This window comes from Gymnoscopelus braueri (assembly GCF_963280865.1).
Source record: "Gymnoscopelus braueri genome assembly, chromosome: 1".
NCBI lineage: Eukaryota > Metazoa > Chordata > Actinopteri > Myctophiformes > Myctophidae > Gymnoscopelus > Gymnoscopelus braueri.
Window position 1 is genome coordinate 33,522,616 of NC_137603.1, and position 23,969 is coordinate 33,546,584.

At 40.8% G+C, this 23,969-nt stretch overlaps 1 protein-coding gene across 1 annotated transcript in view; it reads right to left on the reverse strand.

Moving 5' to 3' along the window:
* Positions 1 to 13,777: 13,777 nt before the first annotated feature.
* The window catches only part of LOC308086041 (CD82 antigen-like), a 34,255-nt gene continuing 24,063 nt past the window's right edge, over positions 13,778 to 23,969 (reverse strand). The window contains exons 6-9 of the mRNA XM_080429365.1: positions 22,362 to 22,457; positions 19,174 to 19,350; positions 18,666 to 18,749; positions 13,778 to 16,714 (exon numbers count right to left, since the gene is read on the reverse strand). Of these exons, the coding sequence (XP_080285491.1) occupies positions 16,634 to 16,714; positions 18,666 to 18,749; positions 19,174 to 19,350; positions 22,362 to 22,457 (438 nt within the window). The 3' untranslated portion in view covers positions 13,778 to 16,633. The remainder of the gene's footprint in view (positions 16,715 to 18,665; positions 18,750 to 19,173; positions 19,351 to 22,361; positions 22,458 to 23,969) is intronic.

Below are 23,969 nucleotides of genomic sequence, written 5' to 3' on the forward strand. Positions count from 1 at the left end.
TTTATTTGATTTTGATTTGTGCACAAAATTCAATAGGGAAAGAGTGCCAGGAGGAGGCAAGAAGCCCAAATAGGGCTTATAAGAGGCCTCTACCTAACACAGTACATGAGTAGCCTATAAGACATGATTGCAAGTGACACTTAGACAATATATTTCGCACGCATTATTATATATGATTACAAATGACATGCATGCAAATGACAATTATGCATCAAGAGGCTCTCTGCAGTTATATAAGTCATGTGAAGAGTGTTTGAGGAGAAGAAAGGTGCGCTAAGTAGGGTGAACATATGAGATATGCCCTGTCTGTCTGGGCCATGTGTGATGATAGTGTTCTGGGGTTGTGTATGAAAGTGGGCCCAGGGACATCCCAGGGGTCCTTGAGAGGGTTCCAGGTTCCAATATATATCCTACTAAAATTGTACTATAAATGCGCAAAATCTCTGTCCGTCTGTCCATCTGTAGTTTCTCAAGACCCGTCTGACCGATCGACGTCAAAGTTTCCGCCGACGACCTGAGGGAGTGTAGTGCCCGGATGGAGGCGCTATGTCCTCCCAGTGGGGGTTCCTCACTGGCAGGTGAGCCAGTAGGGTACAACAGCAGTGGAAAGCAGTGGGAGGAATTTATTGGCATAACGACTAAATTGGGGAGAGAAAGGGGTAAAACGTATTGTCTACAAATATTTTCTTTTAATCTTAACACACTGCAATATGTGTGCAACCCCCCCAGCTCCAATGTCAGTAAGACCCTGCATGCAATTCTGAACAGATTTCTGATTGTCATTCAATATTGAAATGTAATTGTTAATTATAGTGTCATTATATTTGCATCAACAGTCAATCAAAGGTTGTGTCAGGTTTTCATTGCCCCACAGTTGCTTTTCGAGTCCTTGGCGAGAGGAAGTAAACAATACAGAGGGGAATAGAGGAGCCATAATGTCATTGACATACAGAAAGGCTCCAATAAGAAGCAATGGTTGTTGTCAGCGTTTGGCACTGGGTGATCATGCCAGCCTTGGAAATCTAAAAGCTAAGTGATCATAAGCTAACGAAAAGGTTGCAGACCACTGTTCTAAACCATCATCGTTAACTTACAATGTATTGTTGTTGGACAGATATAACAAATCACATGCCCAGGCCTGTACGTGATGATGATATCATGTTGAGTGGACCTGATGAAACTCCGAGCGGAACCTTCGATTTGGTTCCATTTGTATCCACAAGTTTCCTAGGACATGGTGGGCATCACTTCCTGTCGATTTGATCCCTGACAGGGTGCATCCACACATGTACGTCAAGTTGACGCTAGGGTCGCAAGCCCTTGTTCCGGTTCCGGCCATTTTTGGCCGTTACTCAATAAAAACCGGAACCCGCATATGCGCTTCAGACGCACATCGGGACGGAACTTCCGTTTTTTCCTATAACATGGGAGTGGATGGTACTTACGACTTCCGAGCGTCAACTTGACGTACATGTGTGGATGCACCCATACCTGATCAAATCGACAGGAAGTGATGCCCTAGGAAACTTGTGGATACTCTGAGTTAAATGAACACTGCTAATCTACTCTTACTGTGGACTGTGTGAGGTGTTTTTCTTCTCATTTGATTCAAAGTTTCTTTTGATGCCATTTATTTATGTTCATAGCCATGTACAATTAGGCCTACAGTTATGTATTCAGATGTATGTTGTCCACAGATGGTTATATTGTTTAAACAGATGCTAGGTTTGATGCACATATGTGTGCTATTCCACAGTAGTTACATTGTAGTACTTAAAGGGGCTGTAAGTGATATTTCTTTGATTGCTATCAGAATATACAGTAGCTTTAACCTTTTAACAAAACACTGTTTTTCAGAAAACATATACAGTGTACAGCAGCACCCTTAATTGTTTTTCTTTGCACTCTATTTACATGACCATTTACGCTATCCTTAGTTGACTAGGGTTCATGTTGTTTACACAGATCTTGTACATTACTTCGGAAGTTGTTCTTGTTCTGGTTAAGAGTGTCTGCTAAATGCCTACAGCTCCCTTTACTGCTAGCAGAGCAACCATCTGCTAGAATGTGTTCAGTGTCTGTTCAGCACGTCAGGACCAGTGATGAGCAGTATCAGCTTCTCTCTGTGTGTGGTCCAAGTGATGTAAAAAAGGAAAAAAAGCTATTAAAAAAAAAACCAAACCAAATGAAAAACAACAGAGACCAATGGGTTGTTATTATGTTTTTCTTTTAGAGAGAAAGAGCTAAGTATAATTTTCCAATCGGCTTGCAGGTTGCGGCTGGAGGGTGGTGTTAAATAATGCAAGACATTCTCCACTCTCGCAGTGGGTGAGAAAACCCAGCGGGTTTCACAGCGGGGAAACAGAACACATCACTGACATGTAAAACTTAACTCACAACTCTGCCTCCTTGCCCCAAGCAAACGATCAATTAGACTTTCGCAAAGGAACATTGCCTGCTATTGCGTCTTCACAGCTACTGTAAGTCAAAAGGGTTGAAGCAGTGTATTATCAACCAAAACTAAAGTAGAATAAAGGCTACAGTAGCATAACCAACTACAGTATATGACCCTATATGAAAAGTTGTATTTTATCTCTAAGAATATTTTGTCTTATAACTCTTAACCCCTAAATAATTAACAGAGCTGCTCAAAAACAAAGGAGAGGGAAAAGAAAGAAAGACAATTAAATGGTAATGTCTCGTCTCTTAAATATGCTGTTTGGCTCTGGTGAATTAAGAACATACAATTCTACTTTAATTTAGTTTGAATGTTCAATAATTGTCCTCTGTGAGTTGTCAATTTACCTGACTTACTTTCTTATTTATTAACTTACTTACGTTTTGGTTCTGTTACGTGTACATGTCCATATCACAACGATTAATTGGGTCAAAGGTGTGTTAAGAAAAAGAGAAGAATAATATTGACAACAGAAATCAGTGCATGTTGATCTCCATATATGTGTGTTTGGTTTATGTTGTGTATGACATCAGTGCAGGCTGCACTGATGTCATACACAACATAAACCACAGGTTGATCTCCATATATGTGTATTTGGTTTATGTTGGTTGGTTTATGTTTATGGTATATGGATCTTTATATGATTTGTTTGAGTCTGAAGTCTTGATGACACGGTTTGTTTGGGTTTGATGTCATGAGACATGCCATATTTGGGTGTAGCTGCAGTAGAGCTGTAACTCTATATGATTATTATGTCTGAGTGTTACGACCCGGCCTAGAGGTCACCAGGTGTAACACAAAAATGGACTCCCTCCTACCCAGTCCCCAAATTTAGCCAGCCAACACCAGTTGGAATTCCAAAGTACAGTGGTTTATTTCATAATTTACAAAACATACATGGGTAAATTACCTCAGGGTGGGCACCTGTACATAAAACACTTAACTAAAAGAAAACCTATGCTTACCTTACAAAACCCAAAACAAACACAGGCATCTAACATAAACTGAAGAACACAAAAGAAAGGACACCCACAACTACATTAAGACTGTAACGCATGTCAACAGGGAAAGTCTAAAATACTGGCAAGTCTAAATACACTCAAAACACCGGACTAGTGTGGTTTGGAGACTAGCATGGGGGATGCCATGAGATTATAGGTGAGCCTGGTCACAGGAGCCAATCACCAGCAGGGTCCACCTGGTAGCCAACCACTCACATTCAGACACCACTCACACCCTAGCTGGTACTCAATCACTCACTCAATCATCACCACTCAATCACCCATACACCAATGATGGAAAAAGACATACTGTACACTGGGCAACACACAGGAAAATACATATAGTCAGAGTGAACTCTATATACAGTATGGTTATGTCTGAGTCATATAGTGACGGGGGCCCATGTGGTCCACCAACCGACCGACCGACCGCATTACCCATTAGGCAATTTTAATATAAAAGATGAATTCATTAGTTTCAAGTTATTATGGAGCATATTGCATGCCAAGAATGCCAGAATCCACAAAAGGCTTTCCCCCAATTTCCTTACGGGCATTTGGTACAGAAAGCATAAAAAGTAGGCTACATAAAGACATAAATGAAAGAAACCAATTCAAACCACATTCACATGTCTACAACAAAAAGGCTCTGTATATAAATAACCATTTTTATCTCCTCATTCAACAAAAAAAAAACATAATTTTTCATCCCACAAGACAGCTTGTGTGTTGAAGCTAAAATAGTCACTGTGTTGTCCAAAAGATATTTTGAAATCTCTCCCTCGTCTAAGCCAGAGACGGTCAAGCTAAAATGTTCAGTGCATTTTAGATAGTGAATGCCCTGTCTGTGCCCATTACCTCCATGTGTTCCCCTGTCAGTTACGATGGGCACACTGGCACAGAGATGCCCACTGCAGGTGTCTGATGGATGAACTTTGACAGGCCTCCAGAGAAGCTGTATATGAAGGACACTGGCAACAGGAAGGCTGCCCACAGGCGCTTGGCAGAATGAGGGGGTTGAGTTGTTCCCCGTCTACTGCTGTGTTTAAAAAAGGTTTACTAGTAAAGTAAACTTTAAATAGAAACTTTTAACTGTATGCGTTTAAAGAAAGGTCCCCCTGACACACCAGGGCGAAAAGCTGTCTCTGGTCGACAATTGGCAGTAGTCAGCCATTAGCATGGTCCGATCATCCGGACTGAGTATGTTCATTTCTTTCAGGCACATGTACAGGTATTTGGGGGCGTGGTAAATCCACCTTTGTCTTGGAGGTGCAAACTAAACATAAGTATTGAGTTATTGAGACGGATCGTATACAGTAACATCTTTTTCTGTCCTATGGCAAAACCATGGTTAGTTGGTTACATTATAACAATCAGAACCATAAATTAATGGCTTTATTCGTCAAAACAAAAAAATCCTGTACACTACATTTAGGTGTTAAATATTCAACCGTCTTTTTAACCAATATATTCCTTTTGTTATCACCAGTATCACAAGTATGTAATGTTTCTTTCAATACTCATACATAGACAGGAAATTATACTCTTTCACATATGTATGTGGCAGTGTCACAACATACAGTATTGTAGTGCAGCAAGGACCTGCAACAACCGGCATCTTATGAAAAATGCAGAGGGCCGTCCATATATAAACTGTTAAATCTCCCGAGGATCAAGAAGCACCTTTGTTTGCATCTTGACTTTGATTTCTGTTTGCACGTACTACCAATTCCACCAATTTGGACCCAAACAAAGAGCCAAACCACTGGCTGGATTGCCATGGAATTTATTGTGCACCTTCATGCAGTGCATTTAGGCTCCCTGGAGGATAAATCCTAACAATTTGAATGACCCCATGGCCACCCTCAGGCCAAAATATCAACACTGCATGCAAGGTATCTCATAGGGAGACTGCAGGATGAACCGTACTGATTTTGGTGAGCTCTCGTCTAGCACTACCCTATGACCAACATTTCCAGTTGAGTGTAAGGAGGAGCACGACCTCAATGGACTGCTAGTGAGTCTTTTAGTCTCTTAGCGCCCTAGTTTGGGGCATGTACACTGGTGTGAGGTGTGCAGAAGTCGGCCGACTTGAAATGGAGACTTGTCATTTCGGGAGGAGAGACACAATAAAGGTTGAGCCATTTTTTATTCAGCGGCACTCTGCAATTTTGTTGTCAATGAGGGCAATGACAACTTTGATTGGTGATGAAACCCATCTCCAAAATCACACAAACCCTTCATATCGTTGCTGTCCGGCAGAAACCTCTTATCTCCATATCTTAACTTGGTTGGTGTTATACTGTACTTGATCATACTACAGCATCACACAAAACTATCAAAAGTAACAGATCTGCAAGCTTGCACTTGTAGATCTGCTACTTTTGCTATTTTTGAATCTGAATCCTGAAAAGTAACAGTTTTGGACAAGGTTTCCATCCGACAAGAGACGACATATTATACATCATAGGTTTTGTTGTCATAAAAGCCTTACTGACTGGTCTAGACAGATTATTACACACATTGCTAGGTTGTGTTTGGCTCATCGCTGGACATCACTTAATTGTTTCTTATGAGAAGCTTCCCAGTGCCAGACATGTGGACTGCCTTCCCTGGATCATTTCACATCATCTGTTCTTGATAGCCTGTTTGAGGTGCTGTAGATTTGTTGTTGATGTACCTCCCACACAAGGACGTTAAATGTCCTTGTGTGGGAGAACACATTTTGTTCTCGTGATAAATATACGTTTCTGTTATGTTTTTCTTCCACAACACTGTGAACAAAGCACAGAGCACGGTGCACTGCTCTTAAAGGTAATGAACAGTGATCATTTGATAGGTCATGATGGAATCTACCTGCAACACATCCACTGATAATATATTCAGCCTAATCCAACCCACCTCTCCACTGCATTGTGGGTCTTCCACCCTTCTATGGTCCGACAAATACCAAAGGTCTGTTACCAAGCCTCACCCACCGTGCTGGTCCACCTATTTCCCCAAAATAGGGCCCTTAGTTAGTTGTAAATCTCTAGGTCCTAGATAATTAGCCCACGGGATGCCCACCTAGTCCTAGAGCATACATGGGCAACTGGCGGCCCGAGGGCCACATGCGGCCCCCACCTTCACTTGCGGCCCGCAGGTTAATATCGTAATACTGATATATTATTGATTTCAGCTGTTACAATTCCAAACATGCAAACATGACCCGCTTTAATTACTTCAGTCTATATTAGTAGCTTAATGACTTCTATTGTCTTTTTTATGTCCAATGTATTTCTATTTAAGTTAAGTATTTAAGTTAATTTTTTTTAGCAGATCTATAAAAATAGCTGATCTACAAGCTCAAAACACGCCGCGCTGCGACGCGTTTTGAGCTTGTACATCGGCTATTTTTGCTACTTTTGTGTGACATAGAATGTCGAAAAAAGTTAAAATACGGATATAAGAGGTGTCTGCCCGACAGTATTATGCAATGTGGCCCTCTGGAGTGAGTGTGGAAATATAGTGGCCCTCTCCATCATCAAAGTTGCCCACCCCTGTCCTAGAGTCTAGATCTAGGACTAGGTGGACATACCGTGGGTATGTCCATGGTAACTATTAGACAACAGATAAATGTGTAATTGTGACATGCTCAAAGGTAGGATAGATGGCAGCCAAGGTTCTGAAAACAAAGTTCTCACACTGCCTGCCATGCCTTTGTAGTACGGTACTAGCTTATCACAAGCAAATATGATAAAAGACCAGATAAATCCTGGTCATGACAGCTCTGTTTCTCCCTCTGAATGTGTGTGATGGCTGCTTCATCCTGTCGTGCATCGATTAGTTTGATGCAGGTGTGTAGTCACACCCAGCTCTGAATCTAGAAAGTTCTGTCCCTGGGCATCACCCACAGCCACAGCACAGTATTCGCTGTATTCACAGGCCTATGTTACTCTATGTTTGCAAACATTGGAGTAAAATAGGCCTATATTTAGATTCATGATGCAGCAAGAATGTTCCAACTGTTCCATCTGCAAAACTAAGAATTAAATATAATCTGATTCTGAATAATAACCTAACTAACTAACTAACTTACTGTATTATGTTCAAGACCATCCAGGATTGGGCCTTTAAGCAGAGTTGTTTGAAACAGCATTGGAAGGCATCGGATATCTTCACCATCAGGCACGTGCACACATAGACATCAAAGGGGGCTTCAGCCCCTGCCCTTTTACCCGTCTGTAAAAAACTGGCCTCTCCAGACCATGAATGCAGCATTTACTATGGTGAAAGAAATGCAAATGCCCCCCCTTTCCATGCCATACCCAAAGGCAGCATCAAGGAGAATTGCCCTTTTCCGAAGTCTCCTGAACTTAAACGCAGCATTTTGCGTAGAAAGAATTGTCCTGTGTAGAAATCCATGTCGTACGCCGTATCTTCAGTAGCTAAAGAGTGTGGGGTCGCGCCCCAAAAATAGCTGATCTACAAGCTCTCAACGCGTCGCAGCGCCATCAGGCAGTCAATCGATTGTGCTCCGGCTTTGATCAGTGGAACTAAAGTGGTACACTTAATTGGTAGCACAATAAAAACCCACTATTCAAAGTTTAAAGGTATCATGACATTCATTTTCACTTTTTTTATTTTCAATGTTTTATTTGGGGTTTTATGACCTCAATTACACCCAAAAAACCTGAACTTAGAACATTCAGTGGATTTTCTGTGGTCTGGGGTTTTCTGAATAATTAGGCTGAAAAGTAATCTGAGCTTGGCCCTTCGACAGTGAGGTCACAGTCGATTAATCCCGCCCACTCTCCTCCTCGCCCCTCCCCTCCCCTATCCTTTCCTTTGGGGGGGGCGGAGCAGAGGCGATGATTGACAGGCAAAATCCCTCACCAGCGACACCCGCAGGCAAAGATTTCTTTTTTCATTGCAGTTGAAAAGGCTTTAGAAATGTGAGAGAAAAACACCTGCCATTGATCACTGGAATGGAATTTTCACTTAAAACTTTTTGTACACTTTTGAAGGACCAGGACAAAGACTTTGAATGTGGTGTAAAAGTGAATGTCATTAAACCTTTAAAGGAAAAAAAATACCATGACATTCTTTTTACATTAAGTTTTTCATATAATGTTAGATTATTAATACAATCTTAGTGTTTTGACAATTATGTGGGGGGGGGGGGCACTTGCAATATCCTCACGGACCACCTGTGGGTTCCCGACCACAGGTTGGGAATCGCTGGAGTAGAGAGACAGGAAACAGAGCGAGAGAGAGAGAGAGAGAGAGAGAGAGAGAGAGAGAGAGAGAGAGAGGCAGTGGTGTAAAGTAAGTACAATTTTGAGGTATTTTTTACTTTACTGGAGTATTTCCAGTTTTCAGTACTTTCACTTCTACTCCACTACATCTCAGAGACAAATATTGTACTTTCACTCCACTACAATTATTTGAAAACTTAGTTACTAGTTACTTTGTGCATGTGCTATATGCGACGCATTGTGAGCTTGTAGATCTGCTATTTTCAAAAGATTTTTTATACATTTTATACATTTGAAAACTTGAAATGGGACATTATGCATAATGAGTATTTCTACTTTTGGTACTTCAAGTACATTTTGATACCAATACTTCTGTACTTTTACGCAAGTAAATTCCAGACTTTTACTTGTAACAGAGTATTTTCTACATTGCAGAATTGAAACTTTTACTTTTTTAACTTTTTCCACCACGGAGTGACATGCAGCAAATTGTCCGTCAGGCCGGGATGGAAGCAGGGACTCACTCTGTCAGGCATTAGAGCCCATGTGGTATGCACTATGCACCCTAAACATTCAGCTATAGGGTCGCCCTGCACAGCCACAAACCAGAACACTTGATTGAAATACCACACACTCAAACCACAAAAGTGCAAAAACACCTCCACAAAATGATCCCCATACCAAGTCCACAAACTTTTGAGGAAGCTTAAAGCACATAGGTTCTCAACGTCAGGTCCAGGGACCACCAGGGGGTCCACGTGGACCCTTAAGGGTCTGTAACTCTGAATGAAATTAGCAGTGTTGATTTTGACAGCACATTTTGATTTAGTCATAGTCTTTTGAATAAAATTCCATTTAGTTTTAGTCATATTTTAGTCATCTGAAATGTTTTAGTTTTTGTCTAGATTTAGTCAACTAAATATAAGGTTACAGTCGACTAAATCTACAGTTGATTTAGTCGACTAAAATGTATTTTGGCAGTGCCTTGAGGGTGTCGTAATGGCTGATTTTACACTTGGTTGCATGCTGAAAATAGCCGATCTGCTATTTTCAGAGCGCAACATCCGAGCGCAACAAAACATAAAATAACTTGTCTTAGTTCTACTGGATCTCTTCTCCACTAGTTAACATTTCATTAACATTTTAGTCTACTTTTTATTTGTTGTTGAAATTGTCAATATATTTAGTCTTAGTTTTAGTCATCGTAGTTTAGCTTTCATTTCGTTTTCGTCAGTGAAAAAAGGTAGTTGATGAAAATTTTTCATCATATTATATATAGTCGACGAAATCAACACTGCCTGGAATACACGTTGGCTTATAGCACAGAGCAACAACAAAGTCCATCAAATTATGGACAAAAGTCCAGCAGCTGACAGGGGACAGCCACCTTTAACAGTGAGATAGTTCTGTCAGGCCTGCCTCACATTGATAAATGTGCTGTCAGTACAGATATGAGGTATTGGACTGAAGCTATACTGAATGCTTGACTGCCCACAGGGAGACAACCTTCAGGCCCAGAGGAAAACAACATGGCTGACCCCCGAGAACATCATGCTGACAGTAGCTATTGGCCCCTCAGTCAATGTAACTTTGGCACCCGTTATGAAGGTTGTAGATTAACTTTGAAAAGATTCTTTCAAAGGATATTTCTGGGAAAGGCGTGAAAACCCAAACCTTCCTAAATGTTTCCTTTAGCTGTTATAACAGTATGAAGTATGCTTTGCCATTTAGCCATTTATGTTGTTCAGCGGTATGTTAAAAACCTAAGACATTGATTTACAAAAAGCTAAACAAGCAAAGCCTCACTTGGATAGGTATGGCATGTTTTAATTCAATGCAAATATTTCAAAAATGAAATCCACCAGCTTAATGAAGACAAAACAATACCACACATAGGGAAGAAAGCCATAACGAGGAAATGGGGCCAGGTAGATATTCCAATGCAAGGACAATGGGAAGAACTAATGGAGGAAATATACATTATGGAAAAAATGACACACCGCTTGAGACTTCAGGAAACACAAGAGGACAAATGGTCAAAATGGATAACTCACAAGAACTCGAACAGAGACTAAGGTTATGGGAGGAACATCTGGAACAGAGGAGAGTGACTTTGAGGATGTGACATTGTATTAACACGATACCTAATTGAACAGTTGTCTTTTTCAATATGTTTTGTTTTTTCTTTTTATGTTTTGTCTGTTTAAAGTTTTCTTTTATTGTCCTGTCTTTTTTTTCTAGTGTTTGGTTTGTGTAATGTGTTTGTATGTGTGTAAAAAAAGGAATACAATTCTAAGTGACAAAAAAACGAAACAATACCACACACATCTTGCCTCACTGCTTAAGAATGTTCAGAACAGAGTGCTGCACAGCCAGTGAACCTTCAACAGCAAACATACATCTTTAGTGTTGGGAGGAACCTCCAGAGGAATCTGTGGACATTTGCAGCTATGTCAATAAGTCCAGGTGAGCCTCGTAATGCCACATTAGCCGTGCTATTGCCATCATGTGGAAAGCTGAAGCTCAAAGCCCCAAGGATAGGAAGACTGATCTAACAGAGCAGGTTTAAGGACCATTCTACGGTACAGTAACTCTCAGGCCCAACTCAGTTGCATCAATCTTTCAGTCCAGTTTTACACTCTCTGGGTTAAAGGTGCTGTAAGTGATTTGTTTTGTTTGGGTTAAAACGAAAACACAGTAATCATTGTTATAGTGTTAGTAACAGCAACTCCATGTCTCTTCAGCTCTTTGGCAAACAAGATAGAAAAAAAACTTTTCAGATGGGTTACAAATTTCATCCATCAGGAGAGAGAACCCGTTTATCAGCTTCAATTTTATTGTGTTCCAGTAAAAAAAAAATGCTGCTTTTGCTTAATCGCTTCCACTTGGTTATCCTGTATGAGTTCTCTCTCTTGATTGGATAAAATTGGTATCACAACCAGAAAAAAAACATTCTATTCAATAAACAGCTGGGGAGACGGGAACAGCTGGGGAGACGGGGAGAACCCAAGCCCTGCTACTGAACCAACACTATATAGCAATGATTACTAAAGGAATATATAGTAGAACTATTTAACCATTTAAACCCCATATACTTCATAAAGCGGGGCCCCGCAGGGGTCTGAACTTAGCCCCCTCCTTTGTTCCCTCTATTCCAAATGTCTTCTCTATTTTCCCCAAATGTTTGCCCCAGAATAGGGACGCTAGGGTGCATGTGGTTAAAGTGACCGAAGGTCCCCTCTCTTTGAGAGAATATTTACAACAAGCATCTAATCATTAACGTGACAGAAGGATGTTTGCAAGGTTTGTAACTGGTTCTCCCCCTCCTCTTAACGCTTATGGATTCAACCAGGACCCAACAAACAGACCCTCATCTATCCCCTCCTCTTAACCCTTCTGGATGCAACCCCTAACCCACGCAGACACTCATCCATACCCCTCCTCTTCCCCGACCCCACGCAGACACTCATCCATATTAATAATGACTTCCTTTCAGTGCCTTCATTGCCTCTCATTGTGAGGCTAAATTACATTATGCTTAGGATGGCTGATGATGAGCTCATTGCTCTGGATTGTGCCATGAGTATGTATGCAAGACACACACACACACACACACACACACACACACACACACACACACACACGCTCACACACGCACGCACACAGACACAAGTGGCAACTTAACATGTCTTGTCCGTTTCCTGTCAGCTGTTGTTTCTCACATGTCTGTGGCATAGGGTATGTGGTCATGAATGTCTCATCCTGTATGTGTGAGTATAATTATCTAAAGATAGATACTGTAGTTAGATAGATGTATCTAAAGATAGGCCTTGTAGATAGACAGACAATCAATCGATCGATCGCCTGCATGGCCAGTTATCCTAATGTACAATCTATTATATAAATACACAGTTGCATGCTGATCCATAACCCAGGTCTAATATTATTATTTATGGTCTCGTTCTCCTTTCTAGGGTCATCTCGCATTATGCAATCACAATGCATTCTGATGTACTAGCAGTTCCTAACCTCTTCTGGATCAGGGCCCCCTTGAAAATAGTGTTCGCAGCCCACCCATCTGACCACTTAACACGGCAGCCCCGCATGCACTTTCAGAGCATGTTTATTTTAATGATCAATCAATCGATTGTGCTCCAGCTTGGATCAATGGAACTAAAGCAAGAACTAAACCCCACATTATTTAAAAAAAGAAAACAATATTTCTTAGATAGATTTTATCATGAAAATCGTAGTGTTTTACCAATTATTTGGGGGCCCACTTGCAATATCCTCACAGCCCACCGGTACGCTCCAGCTCACAGGTTGGGAATCACTGACCTAACTTGTATCCTAGCATCCCTACTCTGCATCAAGTTTGCACCCAAAAAAAAAGGATCACACACACACACACACACTCAACTACAAACAGTTCCTGTGGGTTATCATCATTACTGAGATCACAATTAAAGTACGTGTACAGTTGTAACTGGATACAACATCTGAACCAGCCATAATGGCTACTTTTATTGTGGGGGACAATGAAACACCAAGTGTTGAACAGTTGGAATTAAAGATAAGAGCTCTGGTTCCCTCTAGTGGATTCAGTATAAAATACCCTCTTGAAAGATAATGTTATAAACTTACATGCGTGCAACCAGCCATGCACACACCTATTTGAGCTATCAATCATTGAATGTTATTGGAGGAATGGCAAATGTTTAGATTTGTTGATGATAAAAGATATGAATGTATGTTATGTGAAAAAGAGAGAGAGTGAGAGAGAGACAGAGAGCATGAAAGAGAGCTCATTATTAAATACTGCTTTCTCTCAGGTCATCATGTCTAATTACTCCATGGCTGCTTGCCAATAAAAAGTGAAGATGTTCTTTTCGACAAGTGACACAATCGTTAATGTAAATGAATAAAGAAGTAAAGAAAATACATTTACAAAATACTTAGTACCATGAAGAAGAAATGCATGTCTAATAAACGATCCTTCCTGATAGCCACATTATGTTCCTTAAAGAGGAGAAACGGTTTGATGATCGCAACGGATTTGAATGAATGAAACAACGCAAACAGTCTGGCTACTGGGTTTATTGGCAAAATGAAACGTGAATGAACGTGGTGAGAATACATGAACTACTCCAGTTTAATCACACCTACACCTTTTTAGAAATTATTTCAAGGTTAATGGAATGTGTTTCAAACATACAGTACTGTACACAAAAACAAAAAGAGGATATCTTTTGTACATTATAAAAACATAGGAAAGACGTTCGCTGAAAAGACGTTCGCTGAAAAGTTAAAAATGTACATAAATGTATTCAAAAGGATTTACTGTATAAACATACAAATTTAATTTCCAAGATGGATATTCTTTTTTTCCCCCCAAGCATATCTCTTTCACATCAAGTACATAACTTAAATTGTGTAGCATACATTTTCCCTTCACTTAGTCAAAGTTTAAACATCCCTGATTTTAAAAAAAAAAATTCACGTCTCAAGCGCTTTTTGAGGAAAATTGAGTTGAACATAAAATTAAAGATTACAAAACAGGGGAAGAAGTCACAGGTCTGATGTTTATCGTTGCTGTCGGCCAGAAACCTTGCATCTCCATTTTCCACATTTTTATGGGCTTTTATTTTGTGAAATTAACGCCCTACTACTTCATCATACAAGAGTGTTACACAAAGGTAGTGAAAATAGCCAATCTACATGCTCAGAGCTTGCAGATAGGCTATTCTCACTATTTTACTTGTTTTATAATAACAAAAAAGGGACATTTGGTTTCCATCTTACAGCAACGTTATGTAATTTCTTGAAGAACATTTTCCCGTTAAAGGCCATTGTAAACCGAGTTTTAACACTTTTGGGTTGGCATGCATCATAAGTGGTCCTTTTTATGTAATTATTTCTATTACCTGAACAAAATGACTGGTAAACAAAAAATCCTGTCCACACTTAAGAATATGAAAAATAATACAAGAAAAGAGCCTACATAAAAAAAAGTAATAATAACCATGGAGTGACCAGGTTCTAAGGGCCAATTTATACTTTGTCGTGCGACAGTGTCACTCGCAAAAACCAACGGAAAAACGAGGAGCAATGTGTCTTGTATTGCAGTTGAAAATCTGTTAATTATTGTGAGCAACGTAGTCGTACGATGATATATAAATTAGGCTCAAGGAAACAGGCAATGTTGTCTTGGGTTCAAAATCCCACGAGCATGACTAATATTATATACAATAAACTTAAAACTAAAATTCACAAAAAGTCAACCAACACTGAAGTACAGAATCTACAAACAGAAATCACCACGCGGATGGATTTACCAGGAAGAAATCACATTCGGTCATTCTTTAGAGTAAATTAACGTTTCCCTTTAGATTTTTCAGGGGAAATAATGGCGCAATTAGCGACTACTTCCAAAGACATCTTTATAGACACCTACAGCACTTAAATAATAATAATCTTTATCTAAGCGCATGGAGGCACTATGAAAGCCACTTATAAGTTAGTTGTGTGCCGGTGTCACGCATCGAAAATAGCAAATTGTGAACCTGTAGATCTGCTATTTTGGGTAAACAACAAGGCACGCAAACAAATATAAATCAGGCATAAGGTCAGAGGAAGGAGGAACCTTGTCTCTATCAAAACAAATGATGTCTTCCATTAATACCTGCTCAACCTATTCCAGGACATGCCAACCACTTAAACCCTCTGCACTTACACCTAAAACGGACCTGAGTTGGCTCTGTACTTGGTCTGCTCTCGTTTCCTTCTACACCAAATCTCTTCGCCAGAAATAGCCGATCTCCAAGCTCGTGAGCTTGCAGATCGGCTATTTCTGGCGAATGTTCCCCCCCAGAACAGGGGGTTCGATTGTTAATACATTTGTCTAAAGACCTGCACCCCATCAACCCAATGCTGGACATTTTCAGCTTTACTCAAAACTATAAGTTTTATAGTACTAAAGCCTCGGTCAGACCAAAGATTCACGACGAGACGAGTTAAAACCTGCAACCACTTTGCAAACAGAATGCCCAAAACTGTGGTTTGCAACATTATAAAACTGGACAGTCCACATCAAAGCGACTAACAGAGGCCGTTTACCGCTTCCATAGTAACGGCTCGTCATATTACGCCAACCTACTTCCTTGATGCGCAACCTCCAGCACCTGACAGCACAACAACCTTTCCCTCGGGATCTATTTAGCTATGTATTGTGTATATTCCGCTTTATTGATATACTGTGTAGACAACCAATTAGCAATTCCAGCAGAGTCCCTCCAGGCTATAGGTTATAAACAGCGGGCCCGTCCTTCCCGGTTATGGGAACGAAAACAATAAAACACGTGACAGTATTTCCCTATAAGATATCAATGTGTTTTGTTTGGTTGTATTGTTTTCATAAATTGTGATGCCATTTGGGACCTCAGTGCTCTGGTGTTGGAAAAGGACGTGGGAACATTAACAGTTGTGCGAGCGACAGGTAAACAGATAAATCATCAATAATGGCCCAACATGTGATCACTCACATGAGACTCAAATCAGCACTCATCAGCAAAGCTGCGACAGGGTAATTCAGACCGCTGCGATTTGTCTCTGCAACGTTCTAAAACTGTTTAGTTTCGTCGCAAATCTTTCATCTGAACTAGGAGGCTTCAGTGCTCCAGGGAAACTGGACTGGAACAAAAGTGCCTCAAAAGGAACATTAAAAAACAGAATAAATCCAACAAAACTTAAAGCAAACAAACATTTGTTTTTACATTTGGACAAAATGTTTCACCACATAAATGGTGAAAGAACGCATTATTTGCTCTCTCTTTGTGTGTGTGTGTGTGTGTGTGTGTGTGTGTGTGTGTGTGTGTGTGTGTGTGTGTGTGTGTGTGTGTGTGTGTGTGTGTGTGGGGTTCATCTTCGTCCACTCAGCTTTAGTACTTTGGCACTTTCGTATAGTCTTCTCTTTGTGTCACACTCTTGCACAAGCAGATGGAGAGAATCATGCCCAGGAGCTGTGAAACAAAAATGGATAACAGGTCAAACGTCTTCTAAAACATGGGTATTCAACAGGGGGTCCGCAACCACTAGGTGGTCCTCAGTCACCGCAGGGGGGGGGGGCACCAAATTAATTTTTGATAGGACAGGTTTTTTTTATGTCTGAAAATACACATGAACATAATTAGCAAAGCAAATTTAGACAACAGAAGTTAAACAATATAGACCCAGTCAAGCAAAAGTGTACATATTTTATATAGAAGTTAAACATATGAATGATCATGATTAATAGATAAGCCCTAACTGCTAGTTGACAGTTTAACCCGGTGTTCTATGTTGAAAACCAGACTTTACACCCACATATGTCTGGGAAATGTGTCCGTTCCCTCTGTTGCTGTGCGTTATTAAAAGTGTTGACAACTTAATTTGCTATTTTAGTGCCTTTTATACTCTGAAAACGCTTGAGTTGAGCACAGCAGTTTCCTTGTTTCTTGTTAAAACCAGATTTATCAGGAGGAGACAACAAAACGACCTAGCCTACAGACTTTGTACTGAATGAGAGCAGGGTGGAGAGCAACTGTGGTTCAGCAAGACAGTTATTTAAATGAGAGAAATTATGTAGAAAGGGCACTTTCTCCTATGAAGGCAGTGCTCCAGTGCAACAGCACTGGTTGGCTTGGCTCCTATGTCGGCATGCGACTCCTCCACAAGTGATGGATGTACTGCATGCTACAGTACATGTTGCAGGTTACACTGCATGTTACACGAAAGCTGTCAAGAACACATGACTCTTCACCATTCTGAGGTTTGATGGCTTTCACACGGAACAGTGTTATCATGCATGTTGAGGTAGCTGTCAAGAACACATGACTCACTTCACCACTCTGAGGTTTGATGGCTTTCACACGGAACAGTGTTATCATGCATGTCTAGTCAGGAGTTTTCTCCAAAACTACACAGGGCTGGCAGTACATTTCACTGATGTCTGGGTTGTGAGCGGAACAGACTTAACAGGTCCATGCAAGGTCATCTTTATGACAGAATGGAAGGCTGTACAAAATAAAATAAATAAGAAGATGGAAGGACCGAGGCTTAGTTTAACATGCGAAACAATTGAATAAAATCTAGAATCAATTTAGGGGGTCCCTGCTTCATCTCTCCATCAGCTAAGGCTTAACATGTATAATATGATTTTGATGAAATTGATTTCAGCTGTTCAAATTCCAAGCATGCAAGTTTAAATGACCCGTTTTAATTACTACAGTCCATATGTATTTGTATTTAAGTTCATATAAGAATTACTAAATGCATTTGAAATATAATAATAAACTCGGTCCCTGATAATACACTGAATAATAATTGTTAATATCCCTTACATATGTAAATTGTGACTATTATGGGCTATCTTGGTGATGAGTTTACACTTTACAGTATACTACTGGTGAGACTGCAGGTATGCATACGCAATGTGGAGTGAGTGTGGACATTTAGTGACCCTTATCCATCATCAAAGTTGTCCACCTCTGAGCTTAAGGGTCATTGCCCTGAAAAACGTATATACCGGTTTTGGACATACAAGGTTTATACCCAAAAGCGACAATAATATACCCCCTGAAAGTTACCACTAAATAGTAGGTGAGATAACCAAACATTATAATGCAGCCCTACACATTATGCCATTATTTCCAAGCCATCATCATCTACGTGGAAAAGCATTATGCAATCTTAGATGTTTTTACTACAGGCAGGGAGATGTTGCTACTAGAGGGAGGGGGGATCTTTATCAGCTGATGGCTGCTCAGATGGTCATGATGAGTGCTCGGGAAGGAGCTGTTAGGGGTTTAGTATCTTGCTCAGGGACATGTGGGCCGGGAGGAGAACCAGTGAAGTTCTAATCACCAGACGGCCTCCCTACCCACTCAGCTATGGCTGCAGCTACAGTAGGTGTAATTTACCATAATTACATACCTCAATCACAGCCACTGCGAGACAGATGCCCAGGATCACTCCGAGGTTGGTGAGGAGCCAATTCTCCACGCTGGAGGAGCAGCCCTGGAATAAGAGTCGACAATGAAATGACACATAAAGCAGCTCTGACATGACTTGATGACTATATAGTTTGACTTGACTATGTAGTTTGACCACATGAACCCTAGAATCCCTATTCTGGGCATGTCTTAATAGGCAAACATTCAACAAAAATAGGCAAACATTTGGCAAAAATGGCATATCTACAAGCTCTCAAGGCGTTGCAATGCGATGCCTTGAGAGCTTTTAGATCTGCTATTTGTGCTATTTGACGTACAACGAAGTATAATAGTGTTTAAGTGGTTAACATGAACAAATAAACTCAAAGTTGGAAATCAAGTTGCACATAATGTAAAACATGCTGAGCTGAGCAAAACAAATAGCTGAACAGCAGCAGCACTGTCCAGGTGCAGGCGGACGGACGGGCATGAGGAAAAGGTTTCCGTACCACATCGTAAACAGGCCAGTCATCCGCCGCCTGGGCCTCGCAGAATCCACTGTCGGAGAAGTTGCCCGTGGCGACAGAGACGTTCTGGCAGGAGCAGGGGAACAGCAGCTGGGAGCTGTTGGCGATCACTCCGTTGCGTTCCCAGTCCATACGACCGGTCCAACCACAGCACTCCATCTGTAGCCAAACGCACACACACAGGACACACCGCTGATTAAATAATCTGTGTGGTTTATTCAAACGGAGACGTGTCGGGGAGACGAGAGATCACAGACAGAGAAAATACAATGGCTTGTGTGATGTGAAAATGGGGCCGGGGGGGAGATCGTTTTTCAAAAGGGGGTAATCTTCTGTGTGTCCAGACGGGAATGAAAATTCATTGTCAAATATTATGGATTTGGTTAATGTGGTGACCTTGAATGCCTGGAGGAATGATTATTTGGCTTCTCACTTTAAAAGTAGCCTACTTTGTTTTTTTCCCCCTCTTATGACAGACAGGACTGGATGGTAAACAACCTTGGTTGGAGGTGTCTGTCATTTTCAGCATAGACTTAATATACTGTAGGTAGATGCCGCCTTGGCCACTGGATTGTACGTCAACATCACAGACATATTGGCAGGGGCATCTTGCCACAACAAAATATTCTGTATGTACAGTAAGTACTGGGGACAAGAAAATTATGTTATGCAAGATATATGTTGGTATAAAATCCAACAGTTTTTAATTTAACCAAGTATCCTATATCATAACTACGTGTCTAACATTTGTAACAAACAAATTGCTGAGAATTCAAGGAGTTACGATGATTTTCATCGTGGAGAAGCCTTATGTTTCAATACACATACAATATGGCGGCTGTGTTGACACATCGATCCAATGAACACCAGCGGCCAATGTGCTATATAACCAATTCAATCCGGGAACGCATCTCTGTCATTTTTGGCTATTCAAAAATAGCAGATATACAAGCTCATCATAGCTTATATCATTAAAAATCGCTAAAATCGTGAAAATGTGTGCAAATCTTTGAATATATATTTTTTAAACATTTGTAAAATATTTTTGTTCCAGGGACCTCCGGAAGCAAAGATTTTAGTTTTTTTTTAAATTATGTATTCAAAGATTTGCACATGGTAATCTAAGTGTATAATACTGTATATCTCCATTTTCAGGACAGCAGATCATACCCATCTGGGAAACATACATCGAGCTCTACCCCCACATTATGCATTTGATGTCACAAAGCCAATTCATGTGTCGTCACAAAGTAGCAAAAACTGTAGCAAATGTAAAACCAATGGGATATTTTCTCAGGGTGCAGAAAAACAGGTCCGTGACCCAAAATGGTTTGCGAGCCCGTGTTTGGGAAACACCGGCTTGGAGCCAGGATGAAAAAAAAAAGAACCAAAAAAACCCCAGAGGTGGTTGGTACAACATGTGTAAACAAATCGCAATGGACTGCAACACACTTTTCTTTATCATTCCAACCATTGAATATTACACAACAGTTTATGACTCAATGGCTTATCTTGAGGTATGCCATACAGTCTAGGAAGGTTTTGAGCAAGACTCTTTAACCCCTAACTGCTCCCTGGGTGCTGTGTTAATAGTGCCCACTGCTCCTAATAAGTTAGGGTGGACAAATTTCACATTACGTGCAAATATACAGCGACAAATACAGTACACCCCCGATGTTTCCGAGACCGATTTATGCCATTTAGATTAGTGGTTCCCAAACTTTTTAGCTCAAGACCCAAAAGAAAAATGTGATGTTTGCCTGGGACCCAAACTCGTGAAAAACATGGGTCCCATGTGTTTGGGAAACAGTGCTTTAGATGTCACTTTTGTTGTGTGACTGGCAGGTGTCAAACGTCAGTTTGGCCTTCAGGCTATCAGGCAACATGGAACATTTCCACCTTATATCTCTTCCATGCTACGTCAGAAACCTAGTCAGATTCGCTCCAGCGATTGGCTAGTCCTTCTGTTTCCTTTTGCCAATTCGGAACTGGGAAAGACTGCTTTCAGCTTTGGTGCACCCGAGTCTTGGAACCTCTTGCAACAAGAGCTTAAACTGAATACCCTGGCATCTATTGGCCATTTTAGGAATTTATATAATAGCCGTGCATTACCTGTATGTAACCGTTTTAACTGATTGCTGTTAACATGCAACTGTTTTAACTGTTTGTGCCAACTTCACCGTTTTTTCTTGTTGTTCTTATGTTATTTATGTGTGTGTAATCTCGGCATCATTGTAAATGAGGGTCTCCCTCAATGATCTCTCCGAGAATCTTAAATAGAGGTTGAATGAATGAATGAAAACAGGGAGCCACACTCCTGTAGGTCAAGTTACCTTGTTCTGCTGAAGGACAGTTTCTAGAGCAGAAATCGAGCCTGTGACACTCTAGTGTCTAGTCACGGAACATCATTTATAATCCAGCGATGAACAATGCTTCAGATGTTCAGGTGATTTCCGCTGGCAATTCAATCCCCGACGCACAGCCCTGGATGCGCGTCAAGTTCAAATCCTCAGGTTACCAATGCTTATTTTGAGCTCAGTTGCAGTGTTTCAGAACCGTTTCTTGGTTGGTTGGCTGAGCGTGTGTATTTGCAAGAGACTTTCAATAAGCTGGTCAAAATATGCAACAGTCTCATAACATTTCACTTTTGTCCAAAATCTAATTCCATCTACGGTAATAGTCATTTGATCTTTAGACCTTTCAGTGGGGGCCCACCAGGGGGAGCCAGGGGGCATTTGGAAAGGAGAGGCAATTGGAAATAAAAAAATAAATAAAGCAAAGAAAATTATATATATTACATCATATATGTTACAAGCTATAATTCTTTTTTAAATATAGTATACTGTATATATTATGAGCTCCCAACACATCACATCGCGTTTTGAGCGTTTTATTTTTATCTATTCATTGTTTTGGCTAATTAATTTTACCCCTTTTTTCAACCCAATTTAGTCCAATTCCTCGATATACATTTCTGAGTTGCTACTGCTGATGTACCCTACTGGCTCACTCGCCAGTGAGGAGCCCCCACCGGGAGGACATAACGCCCAACATCCTACTCCTCCCGTTCGATATTCCCTGCTGACAGCCAGGCACCAACCCAGTCCATAGGATTGTTTTAATGGCATGGGAGGGTTTAGGAGTTAAGAGCATGGAGTGCTGGGTCTCACCTTGCGCTGGATGAAGTCCCAGGCCTGTTCAGTAGTTGTGTTCTTGCCATAGTTGTCCAGGACCTGGCGTACGACCTTGGACATCTCATCATTTATCTGGAAGACAGAGGGTGCATGTGATGCAAGTGCACATAAACCAGGGCAAATACGTGAGGCAAGAGTTGCCAATTGTATTCTCTCTATAAAAGTTGCCAATGTGTTCCCTCTATAGAAGGGGGGGAAATGGAGATCACTCTGTGCCTTATCAAATTGGAACGACATGTCAACAAAAACGCCTGAGAAACTTTCAGATAATCCTGTTCTTAATCCATATCAAACAAGGAGTTTGCTTCAGCTTCCTGTTTGCAAAGCGGCTTAGTGTGAGACAATTAAACATGTGATTTTCCACACCAAAACAGTTATTGTGATATTTACTGACATCAGAGTAAGTTTGGGTTGTCGTACGTATTAGGTGGGGCTCCGCTCTTTAGAGGAAAGCTGTCTAGAAGAGGGTCTGCGTGTCCGTCTTGTCTGTATGTCCGGAGCCAACAAACCGTCTAGCAAACTGCTTGAACAGATCAGCGCCAAATGCCTTGTGCAGACTGTCAGTAGGCCCACAGACCACATTTTTCTTTAATATATTAATGTTATCAATAAAGTCTTAGTGTTTTGCCAATGATTTGGGGGCACACTTGCAATATCCGCACGTCCCAAAAGGGTTGGGAATTGCTGCTGTAGGGACCTGGAATTCCTGATTTTTCCAGCATATCATTGCTGTCGGGCAGAAACCTCGTATCTCAAGTGTTTATGTTTTTTTTCCGTAAATGAATATCCTACTTCACCATACAAGAGTGTCACACAAAAGTAGTGAAAATGGCAGATGTTGAGCTTGTAGATACGCTACTTTCACTATTTTAAAGAGTTAAAAAAAGAACGGATTTGGACTTTCTATCCGACAGCAACGACATCCTCCACAGATGCTTTGTGTGTCCGTGGGGAGACACGTACCAACTGTAGATCACTCACAACATCTGGGCTCAGCCTCCCGTTTTATCTCAGCCAGGAGTCTGAAAGATTGAAAGATTCATCTTGCTCTTTAAGCTTGGGATCCTGACTACTTGAACACATCCCATCAAGTGTGTGTGTGTGTGTGTGTGTGTGTGTGTGTGTGTGTGTGTGTGTGTGTCCAAATGTCCCCTAAAGTATAGTATAATTTGAGAAACAGACATTGTGAGGACAATTTTTCCTGTCCTCACGAGATAAATAGTTGTTTTATGATTTTAAATGATTTGGGGAGTTAGAGTTAAAATTAGAAAAAAGATTCAGGTTGGGAATTAGGATTAGACATTTAGAGGTTTAGTTTAGGGGTTAGGATTGGAGTTATGCCTAATTTATATTTAGTTGCGCAGCGGTGTCACGCACCAAAAAAAAGCAGATCACACGATCACTTTTGACCCGTTGTTATGGGCCTCTAAGGCTGTTAAAATGGATTAAATGTTGTGCTCACCAGGTGGCGCTACAGTACCAAAACCATGGTTTCATTTTCAATTTATTGTTGACAAACAACAGTGCCTCCATTGTGGAAAGAACCAAGAAAAACTGGTCTACTCACATTTTCACAGGAAGTTT